The sequence below is a fragment of the Rhynchophorus ferrugineus genome, unplaced genomic scaffold (genome assembly GCF_030347505.1).
Source record: "Rhynchophorus ferrugineus isolate W39M unplaced genomic scaffold, kcgeb_rfMv2 rfM10, whole genome shotgun sequence".
Classification (NCBI taxonomy): Eukaryota; Metazoa; Arthropoda; class Insecta; order Coleoptera; family Curculionidae; genus Rhynchophorus; species Rhynchophorus ferrugineus.
Genome location: NW_027472589.1, coordinates 24,611,072 through 24,626,715, shown reverse-complemented (window position 1 = coordinate 24,626,715; position 15,644 = coordinate 24,611,072). Strand labels below are relative to the sequence as shown.

General features: G+C 33.4%; 2 protein-coding genes across 8 annotated transcripts in view; one reads left to right on the top strand and one right to left on the bottom strand.

Annotated features, from left to right (window-relative positions):
- LOC143203530 (uncharacterized) overlaps positions 1 to 15,644 on the bottom strand; it is a 667,483-nt gene that overhangs the window by 6,989 nt on the left and 644,850 nt on the right. For 2 of the 7 annotated variants that reach the window (XR_013007358.1, XM_076415717.1), the window contains exon 1: positions 948 to 1,192. The exons of 3 other annotated variants lie outside the window; for them this stretch is intronic. Coding sequence is in view for 3 of the 4 variants with exons in the window: in XM_076415717.1 (XP_076271832.1) it covers positions 948 to 1,177 (230 nt within the window). In the remaining variant the exon portion in view is untranslated. Of the gene's footprint in view, positions 1 to 947; positions 1,198 to 15,644 lie in introns of those variants that run through there. 2 more of the 7 variants (XM_076415719.1, XM_076415720.1) reach the window with 2 other exon arrangements.
- LOC143203853 (uncharacterized) lies at positions 6,178 to 9,514 on the top strand. Its single transcript, XM_076416166.1, has 2 exons — positions 6,178 to 6,624; positions 9,193 to 9,514. Exons 1-2 carry the CDS (start codon positions 6,213 to 6,215, stop codon positions 9,489 to 9,491), a joined length of 711 nt encoding a protein of 236 aa, XP_076272281.1. The 5' UTR covers positions 6,178 to 6,212; the 3' UTR covers positions 9,492 to 9,514.

Here is a 15,644-nt window from a genome sequence, read left to right as displayed (position 1 = left end):
GCAAGGTTATGGGGTCCGTATTTTGGGAGGCACATGGAATAATTTTCATCGACTCTCTTGAAAAAGGATGGACCATCAACAACGACTATTACATAGCGTTATTGGACCGTTTGAAGGACAAAATCGCCGAAAAACGGTCGCATTTGAGGAAAAAGAAAGTGCTGCTTCACCAAGACAATGCACGGTGTCACAAGTCAGTGAAAACGATGGCAAAAATCCATGAATTGGGTATCGAATTGCTTCCTCATCCACCGTATTTTCCAGATCTGGCCCCCAGCGACTATTTCCTGTTCTCAGATCTCAAAAGAATGCTCGCTGGGAAGAAATTTTCGTCGAATGAAGGGGTGATCGCCGAAACTGAGACCTACTTTGAAGCAAAGGACAAATCGTACTACAAAAATGGTATCGAAAAGTTAAGGGGTCGCTATAATCAGTGTATCAACTTTGATAGGACTTATGTTGAATAAAAAAAAATTGCCAAAAAAATGTGTTTTACTATGGTAGGCCGGGGACTTTTCAATTGACCTTTTATGTCATTAGACCGTTTGTTTTTGAGTAATTTGGAATATATGTTCTATAAATTCAATAGTGTTTTTTATTAGTGTGCAATAACAAATTTAATAACACTTTCTTGTATGTGCAGTTACTTGTCTCAAATAAGCGACAAGCCTGAAGTGTTGATTCTGTAATGACTTAAGTTTTAACGATCATCAAGTTATTTTCATTTCTCAAATTGCCTAAAAATCTAGAAGACTAGCGAGGACAGAAACATAACGGACGTTAAAAATTAACTTAATCAAACTTAATAAAGCTTAATAAAGGCACTTATAGCCAATCATTAATTTTAATTATCCATAGTTCGTATTTTCTTTAGAATGCTTTCTTTTAGTATAATGAAGATCTGGTAGGTAATGATGATACGGTAGCAGTAATACTTCAGTACTTACCCAGTGAACGATGGCCAGTTTAAGAACCGGACGTTCCTACAATCCGGCAAATTCGGTTCCACATGAACGCAAGTGGACGGGACATAATGTTTCTCGGTCACCGTCTCATAAATCGTACTAGTTATAGTACCGAAAATACCCCTCTTAACCCGCGTCGGTTCGATTGGTACTAGCATGCAAGAAAACGAGTGACCCAAGGAGAACAACACGAACAAGACGGGACCCTTCATATTAACGTCGTAATACAGACGAATGAATAATGAAAAGCCCGTAGTGGTGGTACCCTTTTAAACGTGAAGGTACTTCCGGGTTGAATTAAGATAGGGCTTTATCAGCGGAACAGCTAAAGGTCTGGGGTTCCTCGGAATAGTTAAATTCTCATTACATGGACCGCTGAATGTTGTACAGGTCAGAAAAGGACGATACCGAGCCAAATAAACCACGATAATTGTTGTTCGTTTCTAACGATATAGATTAGGTGAATATGCCTGATATGTAAACGGTATATTAGACAGTGGCGTGCTCTGTAATGTAATAAATGTAATAAATATAATAATAAATCTGTAATGTAATAAATGTAATGTAATAAAATAAATAATGATAACATCTGTACGAAGATTTTCGAGGTTTCTTGAAAAATATCGATATTTATTTTATATATATTGTCTTGACGATCAAAAAATATTGTTGCTCTGACCACAGTATAGATGTATCTCTGTCAAAGTTTGCAGAAAAAGTACAAATAGCGGTAAACAAGATCTATAAATGGATAAGGGACTGGAAAATACAGCTTAATAGCTCAAAATCTGTCCATGTTAATTTTTAATTGTGGCGAAATGACGAAGACCTTATTATATCCCTTGATCGATGCCCGATTCCTCAAGCACAATGAGTAATACCTCGGAATACATCTCGATGATAGGCTAAATTGGAAACATCACATTAGGCAAAAAGCAGAGCAGATTAGACTCAAAGTCAAGCGACTGTACTAGTTAGTCGTAAGGTACCCTCAACTTTATCTAAAATCAAAGAGGTTGATTTATAAGACAATTATAAAGCCAATTTGGTCCTATGGTGTGCGAGATGGGGTTGCACTAAAAGATCGAACCAACTAATAATTAGGTGCACCCAAAACAAAGTTCCACATTAATTACCAATGCTTGTAAATACGTAACCAATGAAGTGCTACACAATGACCTTGAAATCAAATGGATATACGAAGTGATACAATATTTCCCAACGTGGAGGCAATACAGCTACTGGAAAACATGTGGGAAATCAGAAGATTGAAGCGAACCAAACCATACGAACTTTAAAAAAAAATTCATTTTTGATACCTTTTAGATATTTCGAAAAAAACGATATCTGAGACATTTTATAGACTAAAAAATATTTTTGACAAACAAATTAAACCGACTTCAAAAATAAATAAGGAACTCATTAAAACGTAAAAAATAATTAAACTTAGATTTTTAACACACAAAAAAATGTACATAATCGTTGTAATAATTAAGTAAAAATAAACAAAAACCTTATTTGACCTATCTACGATACGTCTTTTATATTCTATTATAGACACACAATTTAACTTAATACCTACCTAAAATTATTTGTTTAAAATTTTATTTTAACACTATCAAATGATAAATTTGAAGTCGTTACGAGCTATAAATTAGAAATTATTTGTTCGTAATTTAATTTTTTGTATATGTCAAAAATTATATTATTATTTTTGTATTGCTTGGGCTCGGCATCGACTTCAAAATGAAGTAGTAAATAATATTGTAAATAGCTTTAGGTAGGTATTAAGCTAAATTGTGTATATACTAGAATATAAAATACGTGTAGTAGATAGGTTAAATAAAGTTTTTGTTTGTTTTTATATAGTTATTACAACGATTATTATGTACATGTTTTATTTTAAAACCTTTTTTTGTTTTAAAAATCCAAGTTTTATTATTTTTTACTTTTTTGATTTCCTTATTTACTTTTTGAAGTGTTATTATTTATTTTTCTCTTTTTAGTGTTAGATATTTACTCATTAAATTATGCAGTTTTATTATTAAGTATTAGAATGGGTAGGCCAAGTAAAAGTGCAGTCCGTATGTCGAAAGGTATGAAGAATAAAGAAACAGTGATTGAAAATAAGGGACGCTTCATACCCCGGGGTCCGCTACATAGTTTAGATGATTTGACACATGTGCTAATAAAACTAGGACAACAAAAAGTTGTTTTATGCATTTATGCGAAATCGAACCCGCAACTTCCGTATGTGAGCTGAACACTCTAACCACTACACCCTAGAAGCAGTTGCCTGCGATTTCTTCCATTATTCGTATAATATGGTGAGTGTTTAAAAAGCAAACACAAATGGCGTTTACACTGAGCTACTCCCGTTTTTCCGTCACATCAGTTCAGCAGTAACATTATACAAAAATATATGATAATTTTAGATTAAAAAAAAATGTGAAAATTTTCTACCTGTCTTTGAAATTTGATGTTTTCCCTCGATTTCCCCTCTTTCCCCATCAGATCCTGACTTGGTTCCAATGGAACTACCTCGGAAGTGGACTTCTTCGAATAAAAAAAGAATTTTGAAAATCGGTCGATAATTGATGGAGAAATCGGTGAACATACATTAAAAAAATATATAGAGCCGAACATAAAATCTCCTCTTTTTTTGAAGTCGGTTAAAAATGATCGATACTTTCTGGATCCTGACGATATCGATGTTTGACAGCGACACATTTTTGCATCATTTCGAAACAGTATCGACGCTACATATAACAAAAGATAAAAAGATTTAGGATAATGAACAGTTAAATGCTAATAACTATCAACATGGAATAATTATCAGAGTCCATAAAGAAACTCACAAAAGATAAGTACATAATTGATTCAGTTTTAGAGCATTCAGGTAAAATTGTAAAAAAAAATATCTGGCTAAAACCGTAAAAAATGTGTTAAATTATACCATGTCAAAGTAAAAACTTGATTTATATTTTTTGTATGTGTATTTTACTTAGACCACTTTTTTCTTTGTTCTTTTCCAATCATTGTAATACAATTTGTGATACAATTTATTATTTAAATTTTTCTGCACGTTGTATCTGTTACGGAGAGTTATATAAACCTAAGGAAATAATAAATTACAAAGCTTCAAATGTTATGTTATCAATTTATTTTAAACTTCCTATTAATTTCTGATCATCTATCATCTCATCATCATCATATCATCTTATGTTTACATTAAAATAATGTTTACAGCAAAAATATATATGTTACGGCCCCGACTGTCGCGGCCATATGCAAGGGCCATCTGTTTTAATGCTGTCTGAATTGTGTGAGATGAGTTTGGTCTGTTTTATAATAGATAGAAACCCTCAGTGTCGCCTTGTATCGCCGCTCAAAAAGTCGCCCCTTCATTGCTTGAATAAAAAAATTTCCGTTATGTGTACACTTTATCGTCGTCGCATACAGTTTACCGCATCTGCATTTTCTCTGACGACTTCAATAAAAATTAAAATTAAAAGTATGAATTAAAAAATATTATTAGCATTAAATATTCATGTTTTGTATTACTGACAAATGCTTATTACATTAGAATAAACGTTTTTTGCATTCAACTAAAACATTAATTTTGGAAGAAATTTACTGAAAAATTGCGTACAGTCGTCCCCATTGACTCTACCAATTTTTCCCAATAGATGCCTTTTTTAGTTTCAAAATGATTAAAATATATGCAAGCACCTAATATATATTGTTTTATAAATCTTTCGTTAAATAAAATATATTTAACAAAAAAAACATTTTCAAAATAAAATGTGTACATAATAGTCGTTGTAGTAACTAAATAAAAATAAACAAAAACCTTATTTAACTATCTACTATACGTATTTTATATTCTCCTATATACACACAATTTAGCTTAATACCTCCCTAAAGATTTTTAACTATTTACAATTTTATTTTAACTACTACCAACTGATCAGTTTGCTACACATGAGATTTGATATGTTCGTAATTTAATTTTGTGTATATGTCACAAAATTATATTATTTTTTGTATTTTTTGAGCTCGACACCAACTTAAAACTGATCAGTTGGCAATAATTAAAATAATATTGTAAATAGATACATAGGTTTAGGTAGGTATTAAGCTAAATGTGTGTATATAGTAGAATATATAATACGTGTAGTACAGAGGTTAAATAAGGTTTTTGTTTATTTTTACATAGTTATTGCAACGACTATTATGTATATATTTTAAAAATCTAAGTTTCATTATTTTTTAACTCTTTCATGAGTTTGTTATTTATTGTTTGCAGATGGTTAATTTTTTTTGTTAAAATATTCTATTTTTCTCTTATAAGTGTTAGATATTTACTCAATAAATTACGCAGTTATATTATTTGGTATTACAATGGGAAAACCAAATAATGGTGCAGCCCGTATGTCGAGAAATATGAATAAAGAAACACTGATTGAAAATAAGGAACGTTTAAGGCCCCGGAGTCCGCTACCTAGTCTAGATGATTCGACAAATATTCTAATCAAACTAGAGCAACAACACGTACGTCCCCGTCGGAAATCGAACCCGCGACTTCCATATGTGAGCTGAACGCTCTAACCACTACACCATAGAAGCAGTTGCCTACAACTTTTCATATGATATGGTTAGAGCTTAAAAAACAAACTGAATGACTTTTACACCGAACCACTTCCGTTTTTCCGTCATATCAGTTCAGCAATAACATTATACACCAATATCTGATTATTTTAGATAAACAAATATGTGAAAACATTATGTGTCTTTGAAATTTGAGAGATCCTGACTTGATTCCAATGTGACCAACTCCGAAGTGCACTCTTTCGAATAAAGCGAGAATTTTGAAAATCGGTCCATAATTGATGGAGAAATCGACGAATATCAATACAATCGGCGAAAAATATAGTCGAACACAGAACTTTTTTGAAATCGGTTAAAAACACGCTTTCATATAAGAAACAAAATTAACAGAGCAATTTTCAACAACTTTATAATATAATATCGAAACAACTATCACTGATTTGTTTGTTTTAGATATGAGAATATTTACGCTACGCCTCTGGAGCCGGCAAAAGAAACGGCATAGTGGCATTTCAAGAAAATTATATTGTACATGACCCATAATCGTCTTTCTTTCGAGGCTTCCTCCGGCGAAATAGTTACATTTCACTGCGACATTTCTCATAGAAACGACGTTTCTGTTTCCTTATCTCCACCATGTTCGTCGTCTACGTTTTGTTCTTTTACGGCCGCCCCGCGAACGCGAACAATTTACTGCAGGAATGCGCCAAATACTACAAGCCCACCAACTATTTAGATCTGTTGCCGAACCTGAAGCTACCGTACGTAGGCGGTCTGATAATGCCCGATAATCCGGCATCGAAGCATCAACAGAAGATCAATCCTACCGGAGTGGTCACCACCAAGGTGTTGACTCTCAAGACGAAGTACGTGTATCAAAATCCGATCTGCATCAAACCGACGAAGAAGAAGCGGTACTGCGCTGCTGCTGGCTCGAAAAACAAGAACCCGGAAAAACTGATAACGAAGGAGTATTTTTTTAATCCCAAAGAGAAAATGGAAGAAAGCGCTGAGCAATTCGACCTACAGGTTACTTTTGAAGGGCTGGGTAAGTATTAAACGCCTTAATTGATCAATTTCCGAAACTTAATGCCGAAGAATTTAAAATATATAGGGTGAGGCAAAAGTCCCGCTGATCCCGCGATTGACGCAATTTCCGCTGAGTGGCAAAAATGAAACGATTATTTTCAATGAATATTGTCACTATTCCTGCTCGTTCTTGTGGCGTATATTTATATAGTAGCAGGACTTTTGGACAAAATAATATGATCACCTGACAAAACATGTATGCCGATTTCTCCGTTAATTGTGGGCCGATGTTCAAAATCCTTTTTTTATTCGAAAGAGGGCACTCGCGAGGTGGTTCCATTGGAACCAAATCAGGATCTGTTGGGGAGAAGGGGGGAAATCGAGGGAAACGCTCAAATTTCAAAGGCACGTACAAAGTTTTTACATCTATTTCCTCTAAAATAATCAGATATTTGTGTATAATGTTATTGCTGAGCCGATGTGACGAAGGATCGGAAGTCGTTCAGTGTAAAAGCCATTCAGTTTGCTTCTTCAGCACCAACTATAACATATAAGACCTCGTAGAAGTATTGTAGAGGACAGCTTCTGTGGCGTAATGGTTAAAGCGTTTAGCTCCCAAACCTAGATCGCGCGTTCGATCCCCGGCGGAGACAATAACTTTTTGTGGTTGTTTAGTTAGAACATTTGTCAAATCACCGAGGCTAGATAGCGGACCCCGGGACCTGAAGGGTTTTTTATTTTCAATCATTGTTTATTTATTCCTATTTTTCCTCATGCGGGCTGCATCTTTACTTGGTTTACCAATTGTAATATTAAATAAAATAACTGAACGTAATTTATTGAGTACATATCTAATACTAAAAGGGCAAAATAAAATATTTTTAACAAAAAAATTGAACCGACTTAATAATCGTTGTAATAACTAAATAAAAATAAACAAAAAACTTATTCAACCTATCTACTACACGTATTTTATATTCTACTATATACACACAATTTAGCTTAATAGCTTCCTTAACCTATTTATCTATTTACAATATTATTTTAACTACTAGCAACTGATCAGTTTGAAGATGGTGCCGAGCCCAAACAATACAAAGTTTATAATAATTTTGTGACATATACAAAAGATTTAATAACCAATAAAATAAATCTAAAGTAACATAACTGGAAATAAGTTTATTGTTTATTTTTATTTAGTTACAACAACGATTATTATGTATAACAGGTCAATTGAAAAGTTCCCGGCCTACCATGGTAAAAATATTTTTTTGGCAAAATTAGTTTTTTTTATTCAACATAATTCCCTTCAAGGGTGATTGTAGCGACCCTCCAACTTTTTGATGCCATTTTTGTAGTACGATTTGTCTCAGTTTCAGCGATCACCTTTTCATTCGACGAAAATTTCTTCCCAGCGAGCATTCTTTTGAGATCTGAGAACAGGAAATAGTCGCTGTGGGCCAGATCTGGGGAATACGGTGGATGAGGAAGTAATTTGAACCGTAATTCATGGATTTTTGCCATCGTTTTCTCTGACTTGTGACACGGTGCATTGTCTTGGTGCAGCAGCACTCTCTTTATCTTCAAATGCGGCCGTTTTTCGGCGATTTTGTCCTTCAATAGGTCCAATAACGCCATGTAATAGTCGCTGTTGATGGTTTTACTTTTTCAAGGTAGTCAATGAGAATTATTCAATGTGCATCCCAAAATACAGACGCCATAACTTTGCCAGCCGACTGTTGCGTATTCCCACGCTTTGGAGTGGGTTCATCGTGTGCAGTCCACTCGGATGACTGTCGATTGGACTTCGGAGTGAAATGACGGAGTCATGTTTCATCCATTGTCACATATCGACGCAAAAATTCGGGTTTATTACGCTTGATCATCTTCAAACACTGCTCCGAATCATCAACTCGTCGTTGTTTTTGGTCAAAAGTGAGCTCGCGCGGCACCTACTTTGCACAGAGCTTTCTCATACCCAAATATTCGTGACTGATATACACGTTTAGTTGATATCTTTAGTATTTGCTATTTAATTCAATTTCAATTTACGGTCATTCAAAATCATTTTGTGTTTTTTTTTAAATACCTTCGTCGGTAACAACCTCTTTTGGGCGTCCACTGCATTCACCGTGTTCGGTGCTCATTTCACCACGTCTAAACTTAGCATACTAATCCTTGATGATTGATTTTCTAGGGACAGTATCCGGAAACTCGGCATTAAGTCAAGTTTTTGCTTCAACTGTATTTTTCCCTTCAAAAAGCAATATTTTATCAACACGCGAAATTTCTTTTTATCCATTTTTTTTCACAGTATCAAAAGTTGCTTCACTCAAAATGCTATAATTCACAAACTAATGATCCGATAGCTGTCAAATGTATACACGGATCTTTTGAGGGTTAGGGTTAACTAAAAAACATATGGATTTAATTCTAGTAGTGCCATCTATGTGTCAGGTAGGGGACTTCTCAATTAACCTGTTATAGGCATAGTGAAAAAATATATTTAAATATTCTTTTATATTAAAATAGTCTACGATAATGTTTAATAAACTAATTATTATTAATGATTAATATGTTTTTTTAGAGTCTAGTGAACAAGAATCTGAAGAAAATGAAGAATACAGGTCGTTAGTTACACCGAAACTATCCTCTCACAAAATCAAAGAAATATTGATCGAAGATCGCCTCAGTCATCTGGAAACTCTCTTGCCCGAATACAAGAGGAGAAAGATATTCGAGACCAGCACCATATACGTCACGAAAACTATCAGTAATCGACGGCAAATGGCGACTTTGGCAGTCAAGAACTGCATCCCTGTAGGTTACGAGATATGTCAGTCCAAGAAACAAAAAAGAAGGAGTAAGGATATGATGGATTTCTAGCGAATAAAGAATATTCTCCCCTGTAGTAGGTTGGAATTTTATTTTCTGTACTTATTAAATAAACTTTAATTTTTAAAACAGTTGTTTATATTTGCATAATTATAACATACAGTCATAAATGACAATATTTTTAAATAATATAAGTATCCTTTAGATTCCCTTGTAGACATGAATTTAATGTGTGAAAAATGTCTACCGTAAAAATAAAAATTAATGTTCATTCAGCCCAAAACCTATATCAAAAGTGAGTTAATATCATATCACTTGAATATCAAATTTTTATTCGGATATATCAGTGATTAAATCTTTCATATTGGTAAACTTACTTACTTACTTTTTCATGGAATGACTTGTTTTTACTTTTAGTTGAAGTTTTGGAAATTAAACATATTATAAATGAGTACGGATGGCCTCATGCCATTTCTTCAAAAAAAAAAAAAAAATCAGAACATGGTCGTTTCTTTTTCTAACAAGTTTAGATAACATATGTTGAGTTATTGAGGAGTACTGTTAGTGCCCAGTGGTAATTCAGAAATATCGATCTCCATAGAGGTTTGGAAATTGACAACATTAGTCAGACCGTTAAACATTTTTTATGAAATAGTTCTTTACCATGTCAATGTTAGAGATAATTCGAATTTTTAACGGCAGGTATTGGACAAGATAACTCAATACTAAGGATTTTTGAGCAGGAATAATTAGTATAATAGTAAATTAGTAATTAGTAAATTAGTATAAAAACAAGGTGGTGTAGCAAGTGCTAATACAGTGCAAGTACAGTGCTAATATATATGTTAATAATAGTGCAAACAACTTGCTCAAATCTAATAGATATTAATGAAAAAAACCTATTTTTTTAATGTAATTTCGAGCTGTATAATATGAATCATTGAATACGTATATTTCAGATTGAAATTTTTAGTTATCTTGATAATGTATTGAGATATTATCTAACATCGGACATTGTGTCTAATCACCTGTGTTAACAAAACTGTTGATTGGGAAATCTTTCGAATTTACACTCGGTATGATATCAATTTACGAACTAGTCTCAAAATAATAGGGTAACTTGAACACGTAGTTGAAAACTTTACGAAGTTGATTCAAAATGCAGCATAACGGTCCGATCGCATACTCTGGAGAGCATAAAAGGAGTATTAAGAAGCCTATAATATCTATCTTTCCTCTCAGAAATAACAATGGGCGATGGACAAGAGACAATAAATAAAATGTAGAGCTCTCCGCTGAACTTTGCTGCTGAATTATATATACTCCCAACCAAGGACAGACAAATTACATCATAGCTAATAGTGATAAATTAAAATCTATAACTATCCTCAAAATATAAAAGTACCCATAGAAAGCTTAGAGATATGCAGCTGTTTGAGATATATAACATATATGGTAGAACATCCCTTCATACGCTGTTGGGTAATATAGGATTTAAATGCTCTAAAAATAACCCACTAAGAGGTCTATGTAACATCCAGACATTATTTTAACAGAAAATGCAATTTTTAATAGCATATAACAAAATCAAGAAAGACTTATTATTTCAATTTTTGTATTTAGATGGGACATAGTTATTCAGAATGGGGCCAATATACCCGATGGTTGCTCATGGCAAAATCACTTAAAAGTAGTGTTAAGACAACAAAAGTTGATGGAAAAAGGTAAACCTTGGAATAACAATTGTTCAGGTTTTACTAGTCATAACATTTATTTATAATTCATTACGGATGTAATGTTCTTCATGCTGGAAAGAGGAATAGTCATAAACACCTTCGGTTTGGATGGACTGATCAGACTGATAAAAGAAGAAACCGACAAACGATGATACCGAGAATAGATTCGAAATTAACAGCTTAGTTAATATTTATTCACTTGAATGAAACTTTCTGAATATGGGATAATGATTCAGTGCCGACAATTTCTAAGACAGGGTGCCGTGAGTGCAGGGTGATGTGTGTTTTTTTAAATATAAATTATAATTTGATAAAATGTGTGGGAAGAGAAAGAACACCAACTGTTTTACAGCTATGACAAAGGCATTAGGGAGAATGCAGTGATTAAACGTAGTTTTGTCAAGAAAGATGTACACAGGTAGTACGAGAACAAACTAAGGAGAAATAAAGTGATATAAAAATAACTTTACAAGGAGACACTTAGATTAGAATTCTGTTATATGTCAAAGCCAAAATGAAATAAAACTGACGCGACAACATTGTGAGGTATTCATCAATTCAGATTACGTGGGTTCATTGTTTTATCGAACGGACTATATATGTGTAATTGTTTAGAAAACACATGAGTATATGGTTAAAATGAACGAGGAGAGAAGGAATACTAGCTCTTTTGTAGATATAGTAAATATATTAGGGAGAATGCAGTGACTAAATCCAATTTTAGTAGGAAAACGCACAGTGGTATCAAAATGATTTGATAAGGAAACACTGTAATGAAGGAAACAAGATTCATTGTTTTATTTAGATTAGAATTCTGTTATATGTCAAAGCCAAAATGAAATAAAACTGACGCGACAACATTGTGAGGTATTCATCAATTCAGATTACGTGGGTTCATTGTTTTATCGAACGGACTATATATGTGTAATTGTTTAGAAAACACATGAGTATATGGTTAAAATGAACGAGGAGCGAAGGAATACTAGCTCTTTTGTAGATATGGTAAATATATTAGGAAGAATGCAGTGACTAAATCCAATTGTAGTAAGAAAAACGCACAGTGGTGTCAAAATGATTTGATAAGGAAACACTGCAATGAAGGAAACAAGATTCATTGTTTTATTTAGATTAGAATTCTGTTATATGTCAAAGCCAAAACGAACTAAAACTGACGCGGCAACATTGTGAGGTTTTCACGTCATCAATTCAGATTACGTGGGTTCATTGTTTTATCGAACGGACTATATATGTGCAATTGTTTAGAAAACACATGAGTATATGGTTAAAATGAACGAGGAGAGAAGGAATACTAGCTCTTTTGTAGATATAGTAAATATATTAGGGAGAATGCAGTGACTAAATCCAATTTTAGTAGGAAAACGCCCAGTGGTATCAAAATGATTTGATAAGGAAACACTGCAATGAAGGAAACAAGATTCATTGTTTTATTTAGATTAGAATTCTGTTATATGTCAAAGCCAAAACGAACTAAAACTGACGCGGCAACATTGTGAGGTTTTCCCGTCATCAATTGAGATTACGTGGGTTCATTGTTTTATCGAACGGACGATACATTTGTAATAGTTCAGAAAACACATGAGTATATGGTTAAAATGAACGAGGAGAGAAGGAATACTAGCTATTTTGTAGATATGGTAAAAATATTAGGGAGAATGCAGTGACTAAATCCAATTTTAGTAAGAAAAACGCACAGTGGTATCAAAATGATTTGATAAAGAAACACTGCAATGAAGGAAACAAGATTCATTGTTTTATTTAGATTAGAATTCTGTTATATGTCAAAGCCAAAACGAACTAAAACTGACGCGGCAACACTGTGCGGTTTTCACGTCATCAATTCAGATTACGTGGGTTCATTGTTTTATCGAACGGACTATATATGTGTAATTGTTCAGAAAACACATGAGTATATGGTTAAAATGAACGAGGAGAGAAGGAATACCAGCTCTTTTGTAGATATGGTAAATATATTAGGGAGAATGCAGTGACTAAATCCAATTTTAGTAAGAAAAAGGCACAGTGGTATCAAAACGATGTGATAAGGAAACACTGCAATGAAGGAAACAAGATCCATTGTTTTATTTAGATTAGAATTCTGTTATATGTCAAAGCCAAAACGAACTAAAACTGACGCGGCAACATTGTGAGGTTTTCGCGTCATCAGTTCAGATTACGTGGGTTCATTGATTTATCGAACGGACTATATATGTGTAATTGTTCAGACAACACATGAGTATATGGTTAAAATGAACGAGGAGAGAAGGAATACTAGCTCTTTCGTAGATATGGTAAATATATTAGGGAGAATGCAGTGACTAAATCCAATTTTAGTAAGAAAAACGCACAGTGGTATCAAAATGATTTGATAAAGAAACACTGCAATGAAGGAAACAAGATTCATTGTTTTATTTAGATTAGAATTCTGTTATATGTCAAAGCCAAAACGAACTAAAACTGACGCGGCAACACTGTGCGGTTTTCACGTCATCAATTCAGATTACGTGGGTTCATTGTTTTATCGAACGGACTATATATGTGTAATTGTTCAGAAAACACATGAGTATATGGTTAAAATGAACGAGGAGAGAAGGAATACCAGCTCTTTTGTAGATATGGTAAATATATTAGGGAGAATGCAGTGACTAAATCCAATTTTAGTAAGAAAAACGCACAGTGGTATCAAAATGATTTGATAAAGAAACACTGCAATGAAGGAAACAAGATTCATTGTTTTATTTAGATTAGAATTCTGTTATATGTCAAAGCCAAAACGAACTAAAACTGACGCGGCAACACTGTGCGGTTTTCACGTCATCAATTCAGATTACGTGGGTTCATTGTTTTATCGAACGGACTATATATGTGTAATTGTTCAGAAAACACATGAGTATATGGTTAAAATGAACGAGGAGAGAAGGAATACCAGCTCTTTTGTAGATATGGTAAATATATTAGGGAGAATGCAGTGACTAAATCCAATTTTAGTAAGAAAAACGCACAGTGGTATCAAAATGATTTGATAAAGAAACACTGCAATGAAGGAAACAAGATTCATTGTTTTATTTAGATTAGAATTCTGTTATATGTCAAAGCCAAAACGAACTAAAACTGACGCGGCAACACTGTGCGGTTTTCACGTCATCAATTCAGATTACGTGGGTTCATTGTTTTATCGAACGGACTATATATGTGTAATTGTTCAGAAAACACATGAGTATATGGTTAAAATGAACGAGGAGAGAAGGAATACCAGCTCTTTTGTAGATATGGTAAATATATTAGGGAGAATGCAGTGACTAAATCCAATTTTAGTAAGAAAAAGGCACAGTGGTATCAAAACGATGTGATAAGGAAACACTGCAATGAAGGAAACAAGATCCATTGTTTTATTTAGATTAGAATTCTGTTATATGTCAAAGCCAAAACGAACTAAAACTGACGCGGCAACATTGTGAGGTTTTCGCGTCATCAGTTCAGATTACGTGGGTTCATTGATTTATCGAACGGACTATATATGTGTAATTGTTCAGACAACACATGAGTATATGGTTAAAATGAACGAGGAGAGAAGGAATACTAGCTCTTTCGTAGATATGGTAAATATATTAGGGAGAATGCAGTGACTAAATCCAATTTTAGTAAGAAAAACGCACAGTGGTATCAAAATGATTTGATAAAGAAACACTGCAATGAAGGAAACAAGATTCATTGTTTTATTTAGATTAGAATTCTGTTATATGTCAAAGCCAAAACGAACTAAAACTGACGCGGCAACACTGTGCGGTTTTCACGTCATCAATTCAGATTACGTGGGTTCATTGTTTTATCGAACGGACTATATATGTGTAATTGTTCAGACAACACATGAGTATATGGTTAAAATGAACGAGGAGAGAAGGAATACTAGCTCTTTCGTAGATATGGTAAATATATTAGGGAGAATGCAGTGACTAAATCCAATTTTAGTAAGAAAAAGGCACAGTGTTATCAAAATGATGTGATAAGGAAACACTGCAATGAAGGAAACAAGATCCATTGTTTTATTTAGATTAGAATTCTGTTATATGTCAAAGCCAAAACGAACTAAAACTGACGCGGCACCATTGTGAGGTTTTTACGTCATCAGTTCAGATTACGTGGGTTCATTGTTTTATCGAACGGACTATATATGTGTAATTGTTCAGAAAACACATGAGTATATGGTTAAAATGAACGAGGAGAGAAGGAATACTAGCTCTTTCGTATATATGTTAAATATATTAGGGAGAATGTACTTATTAAATCCAATTTTAGTAAGAAAAACGTATAGTGGTGTCAAAATGATTTGATAAGGAAACACTGCAGTGAAGGAAACAAGATTCATTGTTTTATTTAGATTAGAATTCTGTTATAAGTCAAAGCCAAAATGAACTAAAACTCATAGTAGAAGCAGCAGCATTACGATGTG